The 27482-nt window shown below is 36.9% G+C and overlaps 1 protein-coding gene across 1 annotated transcript; it reads left to right on the forward strand.

Moving 5' to 3' along the window:
* Window positions 1-18986: 18986 nt before the first annotated feature.
* LOC127933797 (dual specificity protein phosphatase 8-like) lies at window positions 18987-27482 on the forward strand. Its single transcript, XM_052530790.1, has 5 exons — window positions 18987-19482; window positions 24072-24238; window positions 24771-24930; window positions 25161-25284; window positions 25631-27482. Exons 1-5 carry the CDS (start codon window positions 19374-19376, stop codon window positions 26697-26699), a joined length of 1629 nt encoding a protein of 542 aa, XP_052386750.1. The 5' UTR covers window positions 18987-19373; the 3' UTR covers window positions 26700-27482.

Consider the following 27482-nt stretch of genomic DNA (forward strand, 5'->3'; position numbering starts at 1 on the left):
ATTCTTGCATTTTGCAGATATAGCAGTCGTGTGCTGGTGAACATACTCTTCTTTGCCAAGACGAGACAAGAAAAAATAGAAAGAAAAAAAAAAAAAAAACCTTGAATGCAAAAACTAAATTAGCAGATTTCACAGTCTTAACATTGCCTAGAGCGATCGTGTATAATGTCATATTAATCGTCTGTCTTTTGCAGGAGAGGAGAAGAGACCCCAGAGAGACATTACATTTATTTCTGATGTAGTAGAATGAAATAGCCTCTAACGTGTTTGTTTATTTGACAGCGTGTTCTGCAGCTCAATACACCACTTTCTTAGTTAGAGGGATTTAAAAGACTTTTGAAGCATCTAGACGATCCTATATTAATAGTTAAACTTCCTCAGCAAAGCATCACAACTGGTAGAATTGAACGTTCGTTTGTTTGTATGCATGCATGTATTTATCTTTTATTAAATGCATATATGCATATTACCCTCTGACTTTTTATATTTCTACATTTTCTCTATATATTTAGATTCAATGCAATAAGATATCATTGTACAAGTGGAAATAAAGAGCTTCACTTGTTTTATTGTTGTATTTTATTGTTAATATATTAAGATTTATTTATTTATTGAAGCACTATTCATTTACTCATTCATGCACTGATTTCTGTGCTTGATGCATGTATTTATTTACAGTAAATGCACACATTTTGGCTTGCATTTTTTATGGAAAGGGTGTATTATTATCTTCCATAGATAATTTACTATATGTTTTCCACTCTGAAAGCAGGACTCTGAATATAGTCTGAATGCATGTTCATTTTCTGTTAAATATGAAGGTGTCACTGATAATGCGTCAGTGTTCCTGGGCACGAATGATTCACACGAGCCCTGCATCTAACAGAATGATCTGAAACGTCTCTTCGCTGACGGAAAGAAGATGCAGGGAAATGTCAGAGAACGTTGCTTTATAATGAGGTTTTGTGCGGCTGAAGAGAAATACAGACTGGCGAGCTGGTGGTGGAGAGATATTCTCAGCAGGCCTGTTCCTGATGAATGTGTGGCCTTTACAACACGCTCTGACTTTAGTTGTTGATTACGACTTTGTTGTGCTTCCGGCTTTTGTAAGATATCACATATATCTGCTTCTTTGCATGACTCAAACATTCTGTCCACTTGTTTTAACTTGGTCACTTTAATACGGTCGTGGCATGAGACGCTGCAGATGCTGCATCCGGACACGAAATAATGAGGCTTGGTGTAATTTATGAGACATAGCAGCCTTTGGGTGTTTTACCACAGACAGAGGAACGTGATCAGGTGGAAAGGTACTGAGAGGTAAAACTGAGATCAGACAAATAAGAAAATCAATCCATCAAATCGACACTTTCTGAGGAGCAATTAAACAATAAGATTTGTGCAACCCCAAGCCTTTTCACATCTGCCCTATTTCAGAAAATAGCCTATGGTACAATATCATATTTTATCATCATCATATATATATATATATAATTTATGTATTCATTTATTTATTTTATTTTATATAATTACACAATAAGTGAATCATACCAAATTATTAATATGAATGCAAGTACATAGTAGTTAAGGCTAATTGATATAAAAGTGGGAGTAAATATTTTATCTTTAACTATATATTTAAATTTAATGCGATAACATATAATTGTACCCAGGGTGTCCTCCTAGTCAAAATAATAATAATAATAATAATAATAATAATAATAATAATAATAATAATAATAATATTCTTTACATATGATTTTAGGAACTATATAACAGTGATGGCCAATCAGAACTCACTGTTGTAGCAAGCTCATGCACATTTGCATCATTTGTTGCAACTTCTGTGTTCTTAAAAGATGACAGCTGTGTTTACAAATATCCCTGTATGTGAGTTTTCATATCTCGCAGTAGATTGAATGTTTGTTAGATATGAGTTCTGCTGATATTATAAACCCTGATGACCTGATGAATTCACTTCATCTCGTTTTCGTTTCTTTTGGGTCTTACTTTTAGTTTTTCCTCCACAGCTTGAGTCTGTTAAGCATGTGGGGTTCCTTCGACAAGCTGCAAGAGTGTGTATCATCTGCTGAGCTTCCTGGAAAAACTCCAGAGCCAGGGACAGAAGGGAAAGAGAGACAGAGAAGGAGTAAGACACAATGGGTAATAACAGCAGAAGAAGGGATGGAGATGAAAGAGAGAGAGAGAGAGAGAGAGCAAAGGAATTACAGTGTCTCTGGACACATGCTAAAATGTTTGACCTTTACTGGACAGAAAATGATTCCTGGCACATGTGTGTGATGCAGTGGCAGTAAACAGCCAGCAGATGGCAGGAGTCCTCTAGGGTTATATTGACCTCAGAAACCGTCTCTGTCATGTGCAGAGGAAAACAAACAGACAAACAAACAAACATTAATAAACCCAGACCAGCAGCGTTTAGATGCAAATGGCAGATACTCCTGTTCAGTATTTTCTCTTATAATTACGTCAGGCAAAAATGTCAAGAGGTGTTCTTAATGTAAACACCATTTATTTATTCATTTATTTGTTTATTTATTAATTTGAACTCATATTAAATGGGATATTTGTTTTACAGACAAATTAACAGTTTACATATAAAAGTTTTGTAAAAGAAATGGAGAACAGTGATATTACCAGAAATATATTTTTTTAATAATTTATTTATTTATTTATTTATTTATTTATTTATTTATTTATTTATTTATTCATTCATTCATTCATTCATTCATGCATTTATAATGCATTATATATGCATTTGTTTATTAAAACAAAAATAAAAATACAAATAAAAATAATGAACAAAAATACAAAATGAATAGTTTGGCATTGGTAGAATTAATTAATTTATTTTTTTACTTGCATTTCATTATGTATTTATTGAAAAACTAAAAATAATATCATTTATACTTTTATACTTTAGCTTAAACATGTAGAGTATGGTCCAAAAGTCTAAAATCTCATTTGTTTATTTGTGCATTAATGAAACATTTATTTATGCATGCATTTTATCATGCATTTATTATTTTTATTTTGGTACTTACTACACGTGTTTCTATTATTTGATTCTGAAGATGCATTACATACATGTTACATACAAGTTAAATGAATGCCAAATACTTTTTTTTTTTTTTACCTTTATTTTTATAGGACGTTATAAGTTAAATATTGTTTCAAGGCAGCTTCACAGCCTTAAACATGAAAGAAATGTTTCAAAAGTTCAAAAATTAGGCGAATCCAAATGATGCTGTAAAGCAGCTGTTGCAAGACAATTCAGTGAGGACAGTATGGACTTGTCTGCATCCATTTCCAGTACACCTTCACAAAACTACATGGCAATGATGCATCCAGTAAGAGTTGGGCTCCCAGTCAAGCCTCTCAGCGTCACTGTGTTGTTTGGTGTTCGTGTTGTTCACAGTTTCCTGGAGCCTCACAGAAGAGCTCATCCACCAAAAACCTGAGCCACCGTGTCACTTCCTCCAGAAAACAGCCGTGCTTTTCTTCCTAAGCTCCCTTCTTCCACTTACTGTGTCCATGTTCTCTTCTGTCATCTTTACCAAGCGTTTAGCTTCATTATAACCTCTTTATCTGTGGCTGGCACACACTTCAGAGGAGCACGTAATGCCAACTGGAGCACGTCCATATAAATGCTGAGCGCTCAGATCTAATGTGTTGATAATGAGTTTATTTTATTTTATCTTTAATGTATTATTATTATTATTATCTATCAGTCTGTGGATTTTGGGTCAATGCACTATAAATATAAGCATTTTTGTTTGCAATTTTTAGGTCCTTTCATAAATGAATGTATGCATTTATTAATTTATTTATGCACTTTCTACATTTAAACTTTCTTTTTTAATATTTGAACATATATATTTTTTTAGCTTTGTGTACATGTATGAAATGTTAACCTAAAACCTGAAAACACTTGCTATGGTGAATCAGTATACCTTTATTTGTATAGCTCGCCCATGCTAATGCTGAATGATCGGCTCTAATGTGCTGCTAATGAGTTTGATCAAGGATTAATGCTTTGTCTGCACTTTTAAAGTCTTACCTTACAAAGTTTGATTTGAGGGTTTTCCTTAAGTCTGTGGACTTTGCTGCAATGAATTATTAGCATTTTGGTTTGGTTTTGGGTCTGAAGCTAATGACTTACAAATAGTATCACTGCACCATAAACTTGGATAGAAAGTATTTTAACACACACACACACACACACACATAAACAAAATAACTTCACCTTGAAGAAAGTCATATTTTCTCCCATTATTTCCCATGTGCAAAGAAGAAGAATTCTGCTGCTTTATAAAATCAAATACTCCTGGTGTGATCTCTGTGGATTCCTGACTTCTTCTTCTCTGTCTGTCTGAGAGCTGTGCGTCCCGCTGAGATACCGCCGTGTGAGCTATATTCACCACTGCCATTGCTTGATATAAAACTCAACTGTACGTATAGTAATATATATTTTTTCTTCATCCGACTCTTAAGTACCAAACTGAACATCAGAGACTTTCTAGCAACGTCCCCCAAACCTTCTCCTAACATTTGCATATAGTTTCTGTTTGGCTGTTATTTGGAAATCCCAAAAATACGATTTAAGGAACATTCTCTGCAGGCGCTTTTTGCAACAGAAATTGTTGTTGTATTGTATTACAGCACAGTTTTGCAAATATGACACGTATTCCTTCTGAGAAATACAATGAACCCAAATAAGATGCATGCTGACTGATAAAGTTGATTTGTGGAGTTTTGATTGCAGACACTTTTTCCGAAACTATAGAGGGGACAGATGTGAGGATTCATTGTTGTTTTGGTTCCTGAATACAAATCCAGTATTTGTACATTTATTACATTTCCATTTATGAAATATAATGTCATGTGAAGTAAAAACATGAGAAACCTATTACAAAAATGTAAAGAATTTAATATGTTAATATATGTCTTCAGCATGTGTAAAACTGAACAGAAAAAGACATGGGCTTATAAATCAATTACAATCAAACTAAACAAGGACAGGAAACAGACCAAATAAGGAAAAACAGGAACTGGCCAATGACCACAGCCGAAGTGGAGCCACTGGGACTATAATGGCAGGTCCATGAGAGATCTTTCCTGCTTGGATGACACTGGTCCATGAGAAGTTTAATAGAAAGAGCATCCATTAAAAAAGAGTGTCTCACGTGGCTCTGGGGGATGATCGAAGGCCTCGTGTAGCAAATCCATGCATTTTTCAATCAATATACAAAACCTAATAATCACTTTAATCTAGCTTGCGCTCACAGTTGTACACAGAAGCAGTTTCGGGGGAATGACGTATGAGGTCAGCGTTGCGTACGCGCCGGTGAGTCTCGCGAAAACCAACGTTTGTTAACAGGAGCAAAGGAAGCAAAGGGAAACCAGTCTCCTCTTGGCTTATATCGAAATCCTTCCACATTCTTCTTTAAAAATCCGCTGCGTTTCTGTCACTTCTGAGCGGTGCATGCGCAGCGCTGGCCTCATACGTCAAAACTCGCTTGAAAGATCAAAGACACTTTTAAAAATAACTCTGACTTGGTTCAAATGAGAAGAAAGTCATATACATCTAACATAACTTAGTAATTTATGGTTTAATTTTCATTTTTGGGTGAACTAACCCTTTAAATATCTTCAACTACTTAGAAAATGTATGTAGTACCATGTTATGGTAACATCACTCCTGGTAAAGATAACATATGTCATGTATTACATTTCCGTATAGGTTACCTGAAGAAGTGTGACATTTTACTTAAAATCTAATTTCTGTTAGAAACAACTGCGTTTTTTTTTTTTTTTTTTTTTTTTTTTAGACACAGAGGTGATTTTTCTTTTCTATGAGGTCCTGGTCCACATGGTTTGAGTGTTTAATTTATCAAATGTACATCAATAAAGCATGTAGCAGTAACTGCTGGCACTGAAGTCTGTTTTGCTGGTAATGAACTCTAGTGGGACCGCGAGAGCGAGATTGATTGCGTCTTTAAACGGACGCATGCTGACCAAGCTTTGTCACATTTGATGATTGACAGCGTAACATGTGGTGTGCTGTAATAAGTTCATTTTTGCTAACGAACAGCTTGCGATCTACAGCAGGATGGTGACGAGCCAGAACGAGGGAAAACACTGCCAGATGAGGCTTCCTTTAGAGGCAGAAAACTAGACAGTGTTATTACTGATGTACTGTTTTGAATTAGATGCTATTTTTATATTTATTAATATTTATTGGTTTATTTTTAAAGTTTAAGAATTTTTGTTGTGCTGTTTAAGTTATTATTATTATTATTATTATTATTATTATTATTATTATTATTATTATTATTAATTGTCTATATTGTATTGTATGTGTTTATATTTAATAGTTTTAGTACTTCAAGTTAAACTAAATGAAAATTTGAAATGGTGCCTTGTAATGTAGATAGAATTTTATTTTATTTTATTTTATTTTTATTTTTATTTTTTTATTTTTATTTAACAATAATTTAGTTTTAAGCATGGTCTGTACTGTGCTGTATATATATATATATATATATATATATATATATATATATATATATATATATATATATATATATATATATATACTATACAGACAGACCACAAGATTGGAAACATTACTATTTTTATTTGATCAAAAATACAGAAAAAAAAAATTATATTGTGAAATATTATTACAACTTAAAATAATAGTTTTCTATTTGAATATACTTTTAAAAAAATAATTTATTCCTGTGATACAAAGCTGAATATTCAGCATCATTCCTCCAGCTTCAGTGTCACATGTAACTTCAGTCGATCACATGATCATTTAGAAATCATTCTAATATTCTGATTTATTATGAGTGTTGGAAACAGTTCTGCTGTCTATTTGATCAATAAAAGGTTAAAAAGAACTGAATTTATTCAAAATATTTTTTTTGTATAATAATATATATTCTAATAATATATTTTCATTACTATCACTTTTTATCAGTTTAACTCATCCTTGAATAAAATTATTGATTTTATTTAAAAAAAAGAAAGAAAAAAAATTACTGACCCCAAATTACTGACCAGTAGTGTATTGTTATAACAAAATATTTATATTTTAAAAACATAGCTTCTTTTTTTTATTATTCATCAAAGTATCCTAAAAAAGTATCACGTTCTGAAAAAAATATTAAGCAGCAGAACTGTTTCCAAATTTGATAATTGATCATCATATTAGAATGATTTCTAAAGGATCATGTGATAATGATCCTAAAAATTCAGCTTTGCATCCCATAAATAAATTATAATTTAAAGTATAATAAATGTAAAAACAATTATTTTAAATTGTAATAATATTTCACAAAATTAATTTTTTTTCTGTATTTTTGATCAAATAAATGCAGACTTGATGAGCAGAAGAAACTTCTTTCAAAAACATTAAAAATAGTAATGTTTACAAACTTTTGGTCTGTACTGTGTGTGTGTGTGTGTGTGTGTGTGTGTGTGTGTGTGTGTTGCATTTTATTTCAGCTCATGGCAACATTTCTCTTTTTTATTTAGTTTCACTTGAATTGTTAAAATACTAAAACTTAGATAAACTGAAATAAAATTATTAAACTAAATCAAAATGAGAAATATTGCCTTGGAAATTGTCTTTAAGTTAAATTTTATTTTATTTCATTTTAATTTTTATCCCTTTTAACAATTTGTATTATTATTATTATTATTATTTTTTTTTTTAAGCAAGCAATTTCTCTCTCTCTCTCTCTCTCTCTCTCTCTCTCTCTCTCTCTCTCTCTCTCTCTCTCTCTCTCTCTCTCTCTCTCTCTCTCTCTCTCTCTCTCTCTCTCTCTCTCTCTCTCTCTCGCTCCTCGTCCTGAAATAGACGCGCATCTGTTGACATTCGCGACGCACGCATGGCATCCTGTTCGCCCCCGTGTTTTAATCACGCAGTCGCCTGGGCAACACAAACACTGTTATCATCTCTTCTGGAAAAGGACTCGAGGATCGCTCGACAGCTGCGGCTTGCGCTTCAGTAACACGACACGCGCTTCTCTCTTCTCTCCTACCGAGATAACTCGAGCTTACAGAGTCTCTCCTAAACAGTGAGAGGAAGTCAACAGTGTGCTGTGGAAGAGTGACCATTTTTGTTCAAATATATGCAAAAAAATATTGCTCTAAAATCTTAAATCCCTCGAATTACTTATTTATTTTGCATTCTACTGTGAACCAGAGATAAACAGTTACAAGAATGGCAAAATCTTGTTTATGTTGTCCTTTAAAGTGTTCATTTATTCATGTGTCTTTATTTATGTATGCATTTAGATCATCGTGTCTCATGCAGAGATTCTGAGAAAACTTAAAATTCTGCAGTGAATGGGTGCCGTCAGAGTAAGAGGCCAAACAGCATCCATTGCTGAGATACAGTACTATGCAATGCTACATTTCCCCAAATCTGATGATGAAACACATTTTCAACAAATTTTAATTCAAAACCAAAAACCAAACAACAGATAATGTGTTTGAGTAAAGTGAATACATGTTTTAGATTTCAGTTAAAGATACTAAAGCCACTGGAAACACACGTATATACTAGCTATAGTCCAATTCTCTGAACAACTCTCTCTATATTTCTGCTGTACTGTGGCTTAATCTTGATGTTAACTTTTTTTTTTTTTCATCAAAATAACTTCAGAAAATATACATATATAAAGTTCTTTCTCTGCCTTGAGTAGAAGTTTCCGAATCCACAGCACATATTTTCTCTGGCTGAGATACATTGGAATATTTTTCAATCTTTCCATTGCGTCAGAAATCTGAAGTGCATAGTAACAAACAGCAAGTAACAGGCCGTACACACACATGCAGACTCTCTGTGACTAGACCAGCATCTATTCATCTTCTCTAAACATCATGAACGCTTGCGGTCCTCTGTTTCCAGTCTGTTCTGGTACACGTTTTCTTCAGCGCACACATATGAAGCGTATGTTTGAAGCGTGTTTATGTTTAGCTCTTGTTTGAAGTAGGGAATGCTCCTCAAATGACCAAATAAATAAATGAGCCTTTCCCTGGGACGGGCACCAGAGCCATATTTACATGTTAATGTAAGCTAATGAGTGTGAAACACTTGCCTCTGTGTGTTTACAATTCACCAAATATATTCTATGCATCTATGTGAATGCCGACACTTACTGTATATGAATTTGTAATGTTGCATACATGTCAAACCTTAAAGCTTCACTCACACTTTGAGCAAGCACAATTTCAGCAGTGCTCGTGACATATGGTCTTTTTTTTTAAATCATACATTCAACATGTTAAAATGATAAGATCAGCATGTCAAACATCTACCATCTCCACTTCCCTGCAATGCTGCAAACCTGTATGAGCATCTATCTATTGGACAAACACCTTCAAGTGATGCACATTCACAGCTCTGGTTTCACCGGACTTGAACTTTGGATCACAGTGACATTCGCTTGAGCTTGCGTTTCCAGTCTCCTGCATGTATTTCCGTGCATGTGAATGGAATTCAGTGAAATGAAGAGTGTAGTGTGGCAGTCGCTCAATTTACAATACAACACAATCATACAGTGTTGCCACAAGGGGTGCTGTAAGGCATTACCCACAAACTCTCTTCTTCTACAGTGTCTTTCTGGTCAAATGCTGTCATGGGCCATGCCCCAAATCTGACCAAAACCAATGGAAGGCAACCCTGCAACCTTAAGCCAAAACAGCGCAATTGGTAATGCTAACACTTCCACTTTGGCAGTTATTTTCACATGCACTGTTTGCCACATGTATTTTATTGGAAACACATGTGATAAACGCAGGGAAATAGTTGGGCACACATCCAAACTTTAATTTAGTAAGAATTTGAGGGGCTTAGATATGGCTGTGGATGCGAAGCAGACAGACAGACTAAACCTGGCTAAGATTATTCTAAAATGACAGTAAAATGAGTCTTATTTAACAATGAGCCTCGTCCAAAAGGTAAAGGGGGAGGTGTTGCTACAATTCATAGTAATATTTTCATTATTTCTCAGAGATCTGGTTTCAAGTATAATTCGTTTGAAGTAATGGTGACTTATATAGCATTATCAAGAGAAACAAGTGTCAATGATAAATCCCCTGCAATGTTTGTACTGGCTACTGTATACAGGCCACCAGGGCACCATACAGACTTCATCAAAGAATTTGCTGATTTTCAATCTGAGTTAGTGCTGGCTGCAGATTAAGTCTTTTTCATCCATGAAAGATATGCATTGGGATTTACAGACATTCTGAGCTCGACTGGGGTCAGACAACACATACTCTTAATCAAACTTTAGATTTAATACTGTCACATGAACTTGATGTTAATGGTGTTGAAATTCTGCAGCAGAGTGATGATATCTCAGATCATTATCTAGTATTTTGTATACTCCATATAGCTAAAGCTGCAGATTCAGCACCTTGTTACAAATATTGAAGAACCATCACTACTACCACAAAACAATGCCTTGCAAATAATCTTCCTGACTTGTCTCAATTCACCAGCATCAATCAATCAATCAATCACCTTTATTTCTATAGTGCTTTAAACAAAATATATTGCGTCAAAGCACTGAACAACATTCATTTGGAAAACAGTGTCTCAATAATGCAAAATGATAGTTAAAGGCAGTTCATCATTGAATTCAGTGATGTCATCTCTGTTCAGTTTAAAAAGTGTCTTTGCATTTATTTGCAATCAAGTCAATGATATTGCTGTAGATGAAGTGACCCCAACTAAGCAAGCCAGAGGCGACAGCGGCAAGGAACCGAAACTCCATCGGTGACAGAATGGAGAAAAAAAACCTTGGGAGAAACCAGGCTCAGTTGGAGGCCAGTTCTCCTTTGACCACACGAAACCAGTAGTTCAATTCCAGACTGCAGCAAAGTCAGATTGTGCAGAAGAATCATCTGTTTCCTGTGGTCTTGTCCTGGTGCTCCTCTGAGACAAGGTCTTTACAGGGGATCTGTATCTGGGGCTCTAGTTGTCCTGGTCTCCGCTGTCTTTCAGGGATGTAGAGGTCCTTTCTAGGTGCTGATCCACCATCTGGTCTGGATACGTACTGGATCCGGGCGACTGCAGTGACCCTCTGATCTGGACACAGACTGGATCTGGTGGCTACTGTGACCTCGGAATAAGAGAGAAACAGACTAATATTAGCGTAGATGCCATTCCTCTAATGATGTAGCAAGTACATCGGGTGTTATGTGAAGTGTTTCCGGTTCCAGTTTACCTAATTAACGCAGCCCAAAAATCCTTTAACGGATTTGGATATTAAAAGCATATTAGTATGTTATGTGTAAGCCAGGTTAAAGAGATGGGTCTTTAATCTAGATTTAAACTGCAAGAGTGTGTCTGCCATATATCCAATTGCTCAGACAAACTTAATTTTGTAACAGAAACTATGGACTCTCTCTTTTCTAGCACTTTAGAAACCATGGCTACTTTACACTTAAAAAATATTAAGGACTTGATGAACTTATTTTCTTCCAAGACTTATACTATTAGCGAAAACTTCTAACCATACACCTGTCAGATACAGTATCACATCAGCACTATAGATTCCTTGAGGAACAAGTCCACTCATTCTCTGCTTCAGGACAGGGAGAACTGTATAAACATAAAATCATCAAAACCTACTTCCATCTAAGCTATTAAAAGAGGTGCTTCCATGTGTCATCGATCCTCTTCTGAATATTATTCATTTGTCAATGTCTTTTGGATATGTCCCTAAAACCTTAAAACTGGCTTTTATAAAGTATCTCAAAAATAAATAAAAAAACTTAACTTGATCCTATAGAATTAGTCAATTACAAATCAATCTCAAATTTCCCTTTTCTTTCAAAAATACTAAAAAGGGCAGTATCCTCTCAGCTATGTTCCTTCTTAGAAAGAAATTATATCTCTGAGGCTTTCCAGTCAGGATTTAGACTGTACCATATTACTAAGACTGCTCTCATCTGAGTTAAAAATAACCTGCTCTTATCATGCAATCATGGTTGTATTTCTCTGTTAGTGCTACTGGATCTTAGCACTACATTTAACACTATCAACCACAACATTCTTTTAAGTAGATTATCACAAGTATAGTATGGAGTACCACAAGGCTCAGTTCTAGGACCACTGCTTTTCAATTCTTCTTCATCAGTTATGAACCTAGGTATGCTATTTGATAGCATTGTTCCTTTGAAAAACATGTTTCTAGCATTTGTAAAACCACATTTTTCCATCTTAAAAATGTACAACCTACAGTATGCTCTAAGAAACGTTGATTCATGCATTCATGACCTAAAGGTTAGATTATTGTAATGCTTTATTGGGTGGTTGTTCTGCGTGATTTCTTTGTAAAGCTGGTTATACAAGGAAACTGATTGTATACTCAGATATCACATGATTACTGAACAAGACCCACTGAGTGCAAAATCTTTCCATAATCAGCAGCATTTATTTTTTGCAAATATATATATATTCCACTCTTCACATGTTCATATGTGTTTGTGCAGTTGCAGTTCAAAGTTTAATTGTGACTGCTGTCTAACAACAAAACATGAGCACATCCTTCAGCAAGCACTGACAGAGTCCAACATAAAAATTCCCTGGGCTTCCAGTGACCTCACAGGTCAACCTCTCCAAATGTCTTCCAAGTCAGTGACCCTTCGGCCAGATTTGGGCTCTCTTCACTCCTGCAGCTGTTAGGGGGTTTATTAGGGTGTGCATTTCTAATGACGGTCCACTACATCATGGCCGTGGCATGTCAGGACAGCGGCCGAGAGCCACGTCACGGCTGGAATTACATATTGATTGCTTGTTTGCTAGAGTCTTAACCACCAGCTCTGTCAACACTGGCTCTGAGCTGTCGCTGGATGCTTGCACCATTTACCTGCTCTGGTAATTCAGACAGATGAATCGCGCAGCGGACGTGTAGAAACCGATGCAGCATTGCAGTGTGCTGATATCATGCAAAGATTAGGAGACACTATGGGGTGTCATGGCCTTATGGGGAGTGAGAGATGAGTGGCCGCTTACATGATTTACACACACATTTTTTCAAACACGTTCTTGCATCGTACATGCTTTTTTTTCAGAAAATTGCATGCTCTGTATTGGTATTTATGACGCTCAGCAGACATTCTGCTCTAAATCCGTGTAATATTTTAGAAGACTAAAATAAAGCCCCTCATCAGACCTGGTGGGTGGCGCAAAGTCTTCGTCTTTGGCAAAGGCTTGCAAAGATGTACCAAGGTTAGCTCACTGTGCAAGAATGTGTGATTTATCTCCCTTCAACCTTCCACCCTTTTCTTCCCACATCTCCTGCCTACATCAGAGACATAAACCCGATCATCCCACCTGAAGGCGCTTGCTTTGAGTTAAATGGGTACATTTTCTGTGCGGTGAACTAAGAGATCTGCATATGTTTGATCAGAGCTCAATTTATTAAATAGCACGGACTAGCATATTTCTCATACTGTTTCTATACAGTAGTACTGTGAACTATGCACAGTGTCTAAAAAGTATATGTATGCATAAAGTTTCACTTGTGACCTACATACCTCATGTATATGAAAGAGCAGAGTGCATGTAATGCATCTTTCATTTCAGGTTTGGTGACTGAAAAAAAAATGTTAAAGCTACAATCTGCATTTTAGTGCATTAATTGATTTCTATGTTTATTAAAATCCAGGCAAAAAATGAAAAGTAACAGATATACAATAGGAATTGACTTATATTAAATTGCTCTCCAATACCGATAAGCATATAAATATTTTATTATAATTATTTTTATGTTATGCTATGTCCAATAACTGATACATTTTATGTACCTAATAAATTAAAAATTATAGCTTAAAAGATATATGTTTTTTTTTAAATGTCAGAATATTAAAATTCAAAGTACGGACATTGATACTATTCTATACTATACTCTATAATGCTGGCCAAAACTTTTATGGTTGACAACTAATAAATGATGTCTAAATATATGACAAATTAAACCCTAGAGACTCAAATTAAAAGCTTTAAAGTTAATGCATCAGTGTATACAGTATGGAGATGGATATTCATTTTGAGATTTTATAAAGATTACATTTAACAGTGATATTTCTGATGTTATTTATAATTTATGTTTATAATTTTTATTTAACTATTTATTTTAATAATAATCAGGTGATTCACTGAAATAACTGCCCATGAAGCAAAGATGACAGCATGAAGATCTTATAGGTTTATAATGCAGTTCTCTCCAAGTATATTAGACCTCTTTGTTTGAAACATTTATTTATGATTCTATTTTCTATTTTATATACTATGAAAAAAAGAAAAGGTAGACAGCATGTCCTGTGCAGTATTCAGTATTCAGTAAGCTAATTTTCCATTCTGAAGAACCCAGTCAGAGACTCCAGAAGAGCATGTTAGGCTCCAGCAGTTGCTATGAAGACTGTGCTATGTTAGTCTACTGCCATCTAGTGGTTTGGCAGTACTTGTCTACATTCAGTTTTCCACAGAAAAAAAAAAAAAAAAAAAAAAAAAAACATCACGTGACATTTTTTTTATTATTGTCCACTGTTGCTGGGCAGCACATATTGCTTGTGTGTGTGTGTGTGTATGAAGTAGCACCTGTGTTCCCTTAAGTCTACACACATTCAGGCAATTATCATATTTCTCATTTTTAGATCAGTTTATATTTGCATGCAAAAGCATGTGTGTGTGTGTGTGTCTATAAGGGCTCCGTTTTACATACTATGTATCATCCAGCAGTCAGTTTCATTGTTCCTGCATTAAAGATGTAGTATATTCCCTCAACACCTCCATGTACTGAAATAGCTACCTTACTCGCACACCTATTTACAGCACTGCAGTCACAATCTGGACAAACAGAAACGTGCAGGCCGGTCAGCGAAAAGCCCCTCAATTAAAACTGGTACATGACACCGCCGGCTCCTAATTTGCTTTCTCCAGTTTCACTGATCTGGCAACCAGCACAACCTTGAAAAATGTCACTGCACCATTGCTGCCAGCCAACAGGGAGATGGAAAAAAGGCAAGGGTAAACCTGTGTCTCTGTATATAACAAACAAACAACATTTAAAGGGGCAGTTCAGCCAAAATTAGCATCTTGTCAACATTTACTCACTTTCATGTCACTCCAAGGTGGAACGACAAAGTGGATATTTTAGAGAATGTTAGCAACCAAACAACTTTGGACACCACTGATTTGAATAAGTCCATATTAACCCAAATAAATAAAGCCTTTTCAAAATATCTTTTGAACAAAATATTTTTTGTAGATTGCTAAATCCAGTCATTTCAATCAAATGGTAATTTTGTGTGAGGTCTAAAGATTTCGCCATGTAGATTTCACAACATAATTTATTTGCTAATATGACCACATATTTATGTTGCAGTTTACCAAAGGTTTTAGCAGTTTGTGTATATTCCACAATGAGGTTTTTTTTTTTTTTTTTTGCATGCAAAATGTGGCTAATGTGATTACACCTTTATGCTGCAGTTGAACAAAGATATTAACACTTTATGTATGTTTACATCTGCATCTGTCATGTAGATTCAGTCTAGCCCATCATGATGTCAGTATATGGATGATTAATGACCACTGATTGACAACTGACTTTTTTTTTTTACTTGCAGTAAATTATGTTACTGTAGTTCTAGACTAAATGTCAACATGCATTTATTCCTCTCACTTGCACAAAAACATATTCAGTATTTCTTTTTTTAAATTTATATATATATATATATATATATATATATATATATATATATATATATATATATATATATATATATATATATATATATATATATATATATATATATATATATATATATATATATATATATATATATATTAACAAACAAGTAAGCCCAACTAAAAGTAACTTAATGCATTACTTTCCAAAAAAAGTAATGCAATAAGTTACTTTTTTTTTAAGGGATTATCATGATATTATAATGTATTACTTTTAAAAGTAACTTCTCCAGCTCTGGTCATAGACCGCACCATTATTCTGCAGTTATACAGTTATATGCTCTTTAGGTATTTATACATGTATATGCATCTGTCGCATAGAAATGGACAAATAATGGATTCATCCATACTGACATCATGGTGATAGACTGATTGACATTGGACATTTTTATACTTCAGTTTTAAAGTTTTTAGCACTTTATACCAGGGCCGTGCACAGACCTTTTGAGGGGCATGTGCTGAAACCGAAAAAGGGCACACCCTCCCTTTTTTTATATCAATTATATATATTCTCTTTTTTAGCTATTCTGTTTGGTTTTATAAGCTAATTTGTATTATTTGGTTAACATGATTATGAATGACATTGAGAAGAGGGGAAGGTGAGCAATGAGTCAAGTATTTTTGACAAACTTTTTTGAAATATAATTTAAGTAATTATGTCCAACACTACGGTACAACTCAATTCCAGATTATAAGAAACTATAGCCATACCGTTACTATAACATATCCAACATGTATCAGCCTACCTGGCAAAAATTTGATACTTTGGTGGACCAGGGATGTTGGTCTCTTGAAGGTCTCTTATTAACTACACTTTCCCTAAAATAAGTCAGCAATGAAAAAATAAATAAAAATAGTGTGAAAAGTACAGTTGCAGTGAAAAACATTTCTGAAGGATCACGTGACAATGAAGAGTACTGAACTGGCGTAATCATGCTGAAAATTCAGCTTTGATCAGAAAAATAAATTACATTTGAAAATATATTCAAATAGAAAACAGTTATTTAAAATTGTAAAAAATATTACACAATATTACTGTTTTTGCTGTATTTTGGATCAAATAAATGAAGCTTTGGAATGAATCATGAATTACATTCTGCATGATAAAATATAAAGATTTCACAGAGATCTTCTGTAATTTTTGATTAGTTACTAATACATTACTGTCGTAAACCATGTTTTACTACATTTTATACATGTCAGGACGAGCGGAGAGTATACCATAACATGATTAGCCTAAATGTTAATAAATTAAGTGTATCAGCAATCATAAATCAAAGAAGAAAATTTCTTAGAAATATATGTTATCAAGGTGACGAGGTACGAAACAGCGCGGGGGCGCACCTGTTATGATTTTTCGATAGTAAAAACAAATTATATGGTGTTGTATTACTTATCAATATATAGTTTTTGACCAGTGAATGTGTGCAAATGTGAATTTTTTTTGCCCGTAATTAAAACGGCGACGGCGCCTGCCGCTGCAGCAGTCGATTCTGTTCCCCTCGGAATGTCTGTTTCCCCTCGGGTTGCCAGGTCCGTGTAATAAACCCAACCAAATGGTTAATCAAACATTTTCCCAAAGTAGCCTAAATTCCGCGGATTTGGCAACATTCCCACATGCAAATACACCAAACACACCTGGATTTAAGGAATGCAAAAAAGGACAAATTTCTTGCTACACTGCAGCATAGTAAAATGATTCTCACACTCCCGTTTATGTTCTTTTTTATTATTATTCATCTTGCAGTTGTTCCGTTATTTTTGTCTTATATTTTTACATTTCAAGTTGAAAAACCTCTCGTCCTAAATTTATTTTCAAGTTTAAGATTTAGGACGGTATTTTGAACTATTTGACTTGCCGTACATCCAGTCACGCTTCTTGCGCACGCTAGTTCTGATCGTACGTATAGTAACTCGGCAACTACGCAACAATTGTAGTATGTTTGCGTTAAGGGGAACAGACATTCCGAGGGGAACAGAATCGACTGCTACTACACCGAAAATCTGACAGCGTATGACAAATCGACAGAACACCGGCATCACATTACATTTTAATCTACAGGTTACAAACTAGTTTTTGTAACGTTAGCTATATAGACGGAGCGCTCAGTTTTTCCTGTGGTAAAATGCATTTGGCCTAAATCGCATTTTATAAAAGATGAAATGCTACTATCTGCACAGGCTATTTAAATGTTGGCTATGGCTATGACTAGATGGCAAAATGCTAGCCCTCTCTCTCTCTCTCTCTCTCAGGCGACGTCCCACATGTCTCAGTCAGTGAGTCAGTCAGACATCAAATAAATAAAATAAGAGCCTTTATAGACGTAGTGTTTAGTAGTACTTATTCAAACAACAAGATATTTATTTACCCTTCGCAAAACTTTGTTCAGCTCCGCTGTTGTCTTCTGTGCGGCTGGCAGGCTGCTGTGGAACTTCAGTTGATTCAATGAATATAGAGGGGGCGGAGTTATCAGCTTACTGACAGCTTGAGGATCGAATAAGATTTACACAAGCTCGTTTTAAGAACTTTCATTTGCTAAATATTTGTAAAACAGACAGACAGACGTAAAGGGTGACCAATAGCATTGAGGAAAAAAAAAAAAAAAAACACTACCAAAAAAAGGGCACTTCGGAGTGTAAGGGCAAAAAGGGCATGTGCTCTGCACAGGTTGAGCCCTACCTGTGCACGTGCCTGCTTTATACATGTTTACATGCATCTGTCACAGATAAAAGGTCATGCAATGGATCCCATCACTATCTGCATGGATGATTAATGGCCAATATATGACAATGAGCCTTATTGCCCGCGAAATATCACCAAAGTTAATCTTAATGCTGCAGATTCATGAAGCTTTAAGCATTTTAAGTATCTGTCATAGAGAAAACTGCAAAATGCATTCGCTCTGTCCCATCGTGATATCATTGTGCATGATTAATGGCTAATGATTAATGGATGATGTCATCCGTGATTAACTCCAGGACAAACTGTTCTTCTGGGATTGCTAGCCGTGAGTCAACATGGACTTCCCATGGACTTCCCAGTGACAGGACACAGATCATGCGCGTGATAATGTGCCATTACATAAGCATTGATGATGACTACAGTAAGCAAAGAGGTCGTTCGAAAGCAACTAGGGCTCCTTTGTTGACTGCAAACACACACACACACACACACACACACACAAGGCGCGCGCTGTTGTCCAGGAGGCGTAGGAGCCGCTCTTCCCTCCGCGCGCGGCTCTGGCCCCATCAGTGGCCGCATAGTTGTCTGATGAGTCAGGAATGTGGTTGCATGCCTTACACATGAGCTATTACTGAACACAGGCCCCAGTAGAGCACAGCCAGTGCGCTCATTCACAGACGGGCGGGAGCGAGCGAGAGGGAGGAGGCTCAACAATAGAGAGCAGGAGCGCGCAGAGCCCGAGTCAGAAGTGAAGAGACGCGCGAGAGCAAAGAGCGCAGCTGCGGCGGCAGCTCAACACACACAAGCCTTTCCATCCCCTGATCTTCACCTCTGTACTAGCGCTCATCTGAGCTCCGAGTGGATTGTGGAGGTTTTCTGCGTGTGGCCTGGATGCCCGTTGACCTGGTGATCCCTCCTCCGCTGTGGACAGACATGCACGAGAGCGAGATGAGGCTGAAGATGCGCGTGAGGCGCATCAAAGAAGGGCGAGATCTGAGAGGTGAGCTGGAGAGAGAGTGCGTGTCTGTGGGACTGAAAGGTTTTGCATGCATCTTTGGGCTATTTCTGATTCATTTCTCCTTCCGTTTGATGGTGCATCATTGCTTCACATTATCTATGCATGAAATGTGTATGTAAATGCAAACTCTCATTCGCTGTGTGTTATTGCATCTCACTGACCTCCTCATGTTTGGACATTGATGACAAGTGGCTTCAGGGGTGCAGTCGATTTTTAGTCACCTGTCATCAAGAGTTTCCATCACTGATACATTGTCAACACAGAAGAAGACTTGCTTACTTAATCATATATATATATATGTATATATATATATATATATATATATATATATATATATATATATATATATATATATATATATATAATTATTTTGTAACACCTGTATTTTTGAGTACCTTACATTATACAGCTATTTTGGTTTCTATATAAGAGAAAATAGATGCTATCTTTGATTTTTTTATGCATATTATTTACTTATTTATATATTTGTATGTTTGTTTATTTTATTTTTTGTGAATGTTTCAAATGAAACCTTTAGGTCTTAAGTTACAAGTGTGATATTTGAGAAACTCGTCCCAAATGATGAGGTAATGTCATGTGTTTTGTCTTAATCATCATTTACATGTAATTTATTGCATTGTGGGACAAAAGTTCAGATGAAGAATTGCAATACAATTTGAGTTGATTTTATTGTCCTTCGATCTATATCATGTGCTGACATCAACAGCAGAAACCTGATGACTGTGAGATTTGAAATATGACATTGTGTCATCCCATCAATCTGAATGTGTCTGAACTTGCTGGAGTATCACTTCCCCCTCAACAAAATTAGCACACTTGTTGTAAGCTCCTGCTAAGCCAGGCCCTAAACAGATCTGTATTTAGTCCTCATGCACATAAGCACAGCCACAACTCTGCTCTCGTCCCATTAAAAAAAAAAAGATATACAGTCTGCACAAAACTAAATGTTCTTATCAGAAGAGAATCACAAAAGAGAAACAAATGCAATTAATTAAAGAGCCAACAATAATTATAATATACCATGGCAGGTTTATTAGACAGCTATTAGATCGCACCAGTATACTCTGAAAGCCTGTAAGAGTAACTCCTGCGCACCGTGTGGAGCACTGAGGATATTTTGGGGGACTGATATCATTGAGAGGGGATCTATGCTGCTTTTCCCTAAACCCTCATTCAGAAACTGTAATATTTCAAACCAGATGTTCAGGAGAACCAAAACACATTTTTGTGGATCTTGCCACTAAGTTGCTAAGTCACCACTTGAGGTTCGCTGTTGTTATTTTTCAATATATCCGTCTCGTTTTCCAGAACAAATATTGAAACAATATTAAATCGAGATGCATGTAATGAAGACGCACAGTGAGCTAAGAAGTCTTGTTTTCTGAGAAACGGATCAAAATGAAGTGAGATTATGCCTAAAACAAGAACAAATATCTGCCAGCAGAGTGAGAAAACTATTTTCTGACCCCCACTGTCTCATATTTGTACTTGTTTTAGGCATAATCTCACTTCATTTTGATCCGTTTCTCAGAAAACAAGACTTCTGTAGTCATTTACCTCTCAAGTAATTGTCTTGATTTAAAAGTAGATTGTTGTACTGGAAAATGATTATTTATTCATTTATTTATATTTTTTGCATTTTAAATGTGCATGTATTTATTTATTTTTTTACTCCAGCAACATGTCAGACTCTTCAATGCAAGCACTTTCTAGAAGTTTTGCGATTTATCTAAAACAAGAGGGTTGCTTGCAACACAGAAGATGTGTTAAATCTACACTAAAATCAATAATGAAGTCATTTTTATCTCGGCGAGCCGCATGTCATGCAGCCCTCAGAGCGGATTTGCTCCGCCCATCTGTCCGGCAAACACTAGGACACGCTGACATCATGCCTGTGGAATCTCAGCCATCAGGACGGCCAACCAGATCTGCACTAATTCAGTCAAGGCACTTCACATCTGCTGGCCTTTTCTTTTCCTGCATGGCCTAGAAACTGTCTTTCACTTTGGCTTGTGATGTCATAAAGCAGGCAAATCAGTCGTGGGATGTTAAAACCTCATGTCAGAGCATGTTCGCTCCGTCTGCATGGTGCCAGTGCACTGAGAGCTAGTCAAAACTTCTGGGGTGCATATGTGTGTGCGTGCGTGTCCCGAAGAGGAGAGACGGCCACCCGCGTGTTGAGCGATGATGTCATCCTGCTTGGCGGTTGCTTTTAATAGCTGGAAACAGGCAGCCCTTGAGCTGGGCCTTAAAGGGCCAGGTGCTCTCTTAAACAAAGCATGTAGCTGATTTGAATATTCGGCTTGTGCTTTTATATAATCAAAACTGACCGAGTGAGTGGTTTGAAACAGCTTCCTGGTAGCTTGTTGAACTCTTGGCGTGAAGTCAATGGCCTGGGGTTACACCGGTGTGAAGCGAGTGGCACTGACACTTCTTTGCGTGACAAGAGCGGGTCATGATGTCATTTATGACTCACGTGAAATGTTCTTTTAAACAGGTCTGTTTGGTTTGACTCACATAGCATATCTAATGGCCTTGTCGAATGATGTCATCTGAACGTTACATCGAAAAGTCCAGAAATCTTTATCTGCTTGGAAGGGGGTTAGACAATGTTGAATTGGATGAAATGAATGGACTGATGGATGAATAATTGCCTTCTCCAGTCACATGCATCTGCTTACAGACTCTTCATGCGGATGAGATCATCTGCTTTTTTTGCTTGTATTCAAATGTTTCACTTCTTCTGTCGCTATTTTGTTTCTCAGTCTCTCTCCATTTCGTAAGTCTTGATTTGCATGAGCCTGTATGTCTCAAGCAAACTCAAACACTAATTCAAAGTGATGTCATTGCCCTGTCTGCCGGCTTTTCTCGGAGCCTGAGGTAACATGTCTCAGATGTCTAGATGAGCGAGTACTGATTCCACATCAGCAGTTCCTCTTTTTTGTCTTTATTTCAGTTGTTTAAAGGAGTAACACCATCACATTGTGAATTTGAATAGTGCTGTTTCAGGATTGAGGTCAGCAAATTAAGGGGGTAAAAATGGTTTCATTTGAGATCCCAAAATAATTGCAGATGGAAATAAGGCTTAATCTGGTAGAATGCATTAAATGGAAAATAGTTATGTTAAAATATTGTACATGGTGCAAACAAACAAATAAATACTGAGGCCAGTACATGGGTGTGTATGTGTTAAACAAGTCACAAATGTAACTTTATGCACAATTTTAATTACACACATGATATGAGTTGTATGAAACCACATTTTATAGACCCTTTTGTCAAGCTGCAAAATTATATTTAATGTGTGGTATATTTTTTAGAAGTGCTATACAAAAAAAAAAAAAAAAATATATATATATATATATATATATATATATATATAATATAAAAATATAATAATAATAATATGTGAAAATGTTTCCACTATATTCTAATACTGCTTAGAAAAAAAGTTGTGTAAACTAAATTTTAATGAAATGTTTTATTTTATTTATTTTTTTTGCATTTTTATTATTATTATTATTATTATTATTATTATTATTATTATTAGCACAATTACGTATAACATCTAAAATTCTATAATTTTTTGGAGGTCCTTAGCAATAAAACGTTTAAAACCCTCTGCTAGACTATATGACTAAAGGCTCATTTACACAAGAACAATAACTATATCAAGTCTACTTCAAAGTATGATAACATTATTCATTATAAGCTGATTCGTCATCAAATGATCAACTGGGGGAAAAATCATTCTGAAAGTGATTCCAATGATGTTGTTCCTTTGTTCCAGGAGTTGTGGCGTGGACTTGCTATTCTTTTAAGTGTTGAACAATTTAAAATTATGTCTTATTTTTATCATTGTGGTTCTGGCCCATGGTGTGAACTGGCCTTTAGAAGCAGGGACCATTCACAATGAAAGTGTGTGTGTGTGTGTGTACGTGCTTCCTCTGAGCGCTGGTTGGGTGTCAGTGTTCCTGTGGCCTGCCTCATTCCCACTGTGTGATGCTGGTCACAGGGAGCGGAGATGAGATCATGCAGGAAGCAGGAGACCAGAAAACCAGACACTGACACCCTATCTGCCTCGTAAAGTGGCAGAGCTCAGCTTTCACCAGCCCATTGGTTTTCTCATTTCCTTTTCAAAGACAGGGTAAGCCACTCTTGCAACCAAGCAGTAGTGTAGACCGATACGCTAGCGAGAGCTATAGTGGTTAGAGACTGGATTCCTTGAGTGAAAATCTAAACATGGGTTCAGAGAGTGTAAAAACAATGCCACCGTACTGCAAGGAACAAAAGATTTCTTCATCCTTGTTGAGGGTCATCTACTGTACACTAAGTGTGCTGGATATTCTAGTGCAGGATGTTTCTACATAGCGGAAAGGCTTCTTGGCCCCTGTGGAGTATGTGTTTGGGGCTCATGTGTAATTCAGTCAGTAAGGATGTTTGGAAACCCCCTTCATTGTTACTGTTATTCCATTCTTACTGTAAGTAATTGAGTTTGTTGCAAACTGTGTGTGTTAGAAACGGTTCTCTTCTTCTCTGTACTCTTTCAGGTGGCTTTGCAGCTTTCTCTTCCTGTTTTCCTGAGCTGTGTGAGAGTAAACCAGCCACTATTCTACCTCTCAGCCTGTCCCAACCCTGTTTACCTGTGGCCAACGTCGGACCCACTCGCATCCTGCCCCACCTGTACTTGGGCTCCCAAAGAGACGTCCTCAATAAGGTTGGTAAACCTCAAATTATATAAGAAAAATAATAATATATGACCTACAGACACCTTGAATATCATCAAATCAAGAAAATGCTTTAAGTTTCTAGCACTTAACAATTCTTGCCATGAAGATATAAAAGACGTATCTTGCATCATCAGAAAACAAGGAATAGTTTTCTTTTTTTTTTCCTGGAGGGTGTTTGTACATACCTTGGAACAATTGAATTGTAGCGTATCTCATCACTTAGTTAGATAACAGGCAGCTGAACGCATTCCCGGAAATACTTTCATTGATGTTGGGTTGTTAGCCCTGTCAAGTTGACATGAAACTCACCACCAAAACATTTTATTATCTTTCTACATATTTCTTATTTACAATAGCTTTAGCATGCGTGACAGACTCACTGATAGGAAGAATGTTCAGACTCACTCAAGGAAGAAGTTGGATGTTTTTCTTTTTTTCCCTAGTTCTATATTTGTCTGTGGAATTCTGTAGAATTGATCTGGCTTTATGAACTTCTTCATAACTTCCATCTTTTCACAGGAACTGATGACTCAGAATGGAATCACTTACGTTCTCAATGCCAGCAACACCTGCCCCAAACCTGACTTCATCAGCGACAACCACTTCATGCGCATTCCCGTCAACGACAGCTACTGCGAGAAGCTGCTTCCTTGGCTGGAAAAAACCAACGAGTTCATTGGTAAGAACATCAGACTTTGTGGTTTGCTGAATGGACGGTGGAGAATTCTAGAAGCAAGCTTTTAAGAAGTTAGAGAGGTTTTGTCAACACAAGCCATCTGTGTATCAGCATTTGAGGGAGGTATGAGTGAGGTCAGCGTTCGAGGTGGGCGCGTGAGGTGACCTCATGCTTTGTGTGCAGTTGGACAGTGGAACTGCTTTTGACCGGTTTGCTATTCTCTGTGTCCACAGACAAAGCCAAGGTGTCAAACTGCAGAGTCATCGTCCACTGCTTGGCTGGCATATCCCGCTCTGCAACCATTGCCATTGCCTACATCATGAAAACTATGGGCCTGTCTTCAGATGATGCCTACAGGTAACTCCAGCTCTTTTAGGTTCAGATGATCTATGGACTGCCAGACCAAGCCTAGACTAAGGTCCAAGGTTGTTTGCTACCGGTCAAGCTGGTGGAACAGCATAGTCATATTATTAATCAACCAAAAATGCTGGTAACGAAGCCTGATGTCAGCATCCCATGACAGAGTCCCCACCATGAGATACTTGTATTCTTAAGAAGCTTAATAAGCCTCTGTTGGTCCACCAGCTAGATCAAGACCAGACCAGCAATTGTTTAACTGTCTCTAGACATAGCTAAGAATAGAAAACCAATTGAATTTTGGGATCCCATTGAAATTTGTTTGTATCTTACGTACTTTCTGTAGGTTTGTGAAGGACCGTCGGCCATCAATATCTCCAAATTTCAACTTCTTGGGTCAACTGCTGGAGTTCGAGAGAGGCTTGCAGATGAGGAAGAGTTTACCCTGTGACCCTATAAGGTTATCAGGGAAGCCAAATGAAAAGGTGGAGGAGGTTCAGAAGATGGAACAGGAACGTTCGGAGGGCGAACGCTGTGACCAGCGGACTCTTCAAACCACAGAGATCACCGTAAAGCCTCCGTTGCCTACATCACTGCAGAAAGACCTAAGCTCCCTTCACCTGTCCAATGACCGTATCCTTCAAAACAAACGGCTCAAGTGCTCCTTCTCCCTTGACATCAAATCTGTCTACTCCTCGAGCCAAAACCAGCAATCTTCTCCAAACTCCTCATCGTCAGACTCTGAAAACATACCCAAACTCTGCAGACTTGACAGCCTGAGGAACAGCAATGGCGTATGCCAGTACCCTTCAACTATGAACCACCCAAGCCCTACGGAGTCACAGTATACTGATGTAAAGTCCAGGATGAGCCAGCAAAGCGAGAGGTGGGAAAATGGTGGCTTGGAGAGGTTAACTCTTTCCCTCGATCTGAAGCAGGGTAACTGCGGGCCAAGACCCCAGGATCCCATTTGCGAGACCAACTTGAAGGTGCCTTCTTTCCTCAGCTTGCCGCTGGGTACGTCTGCTTCTTGGACCATGCATAGAGGCTCAAATGAGGCCACCACCCCTATCACACCCACGGGTGACTGCCATTGTTTCTTAGGCACTAATGTGACACCATCTGGAACCGGGAGCACCATGCACTTTGGCAGCAGTCCTGTCTGTGGCAACTCCAAGCCCAGCAAACACGGAAGGGACAAAACGCCAGAGCCACTGGACTTTCAAAACAATTGGCTCGAGGATGGGAAAGCAGTAGTGTGCAGTGTATCGCAAGTAGACATGAAGTACAAGCGCCGCAGCTGCCAGATGGAGTTCGAAGAGGGTATTAACACAACACAAAGCAGCGAGGAATTTGGGAAGCTGGGCAAGCAGTCCAGTTTCTCTGGCAGCATGGAGGTCATCGAGGTATCCTGACAAAGATGACAATCTAACTCCAGGGAAAGCTGCTTATTTATTACAGAGTTCTGTTGTTAAAGAGCTTTGCATCTAAGATGGACTCGTCTCTGCCTCCTTTTTCAATCAAGGGTAGAAAATGGGTAACTTAGGATACACTAAAGATGGCACTCACACCAAAGACCTCACGGAGTGACCTTTTTCTGGCATGTCTTCCTGTGGTACACTAAAAATGAAGGAGGACTGATGGAGGACATCCTTTTAGCATGATCATTCAAAGACACTATACATGAAAGAATGAAACGAGTGTGTGTATTTGTGCATTTATGCTGGTTTTGATGCAAATTAGGGCAGTCGCACTTAAGGGGGAACTGTATGTATGCCCAACTTTGAGAAGATGTAATTGCTGTGCGACTATTATTTTTTTCATTGCCCAATGTTATATTTACCTATAAATTGAGTAAAATAGGGCAGTTGCATTCAATAATGTCCCTATTCAGTGTTATATTTTTTATGAACAGTGTAATAAAAGAGTGGAAATATGAAGTGTATGTTCGAGCTGAGATTCTCTCAGATCTACTACTGTGCACTGAGCATGCTCAGAACGGCTGGCTACCTACAGACAGACAAGCTGCATCCAGCAGCACTATGTACTAAGCTGTAAATCTAGACATATTTACATATATATGTAAAAGACATTTACTTCAACTTAAAAGGTCTATTTAAAGTTTCATGCATTTTTGCTTTAATTTATTGTATTGGTTTCATTCTGGCAATGAGCAATAATATATTATTTGAAAACTT

The sequence above is a fragment of the Carassius gibelio genome, chromosome A18, assembly GCF_023724105.1.
Source record: "Carassius gibelio isolate Cgi1373 ecotype wild population from Czech Republic chromosome A18, carGib1.2-hapl.c, whole genome shotgun sequence".
NCBI lineage: Eukaryota > Metazoa > Chordata > Actinopteri > Cypriniformes > Cyprinidae > Carassius > Carassius gibelio.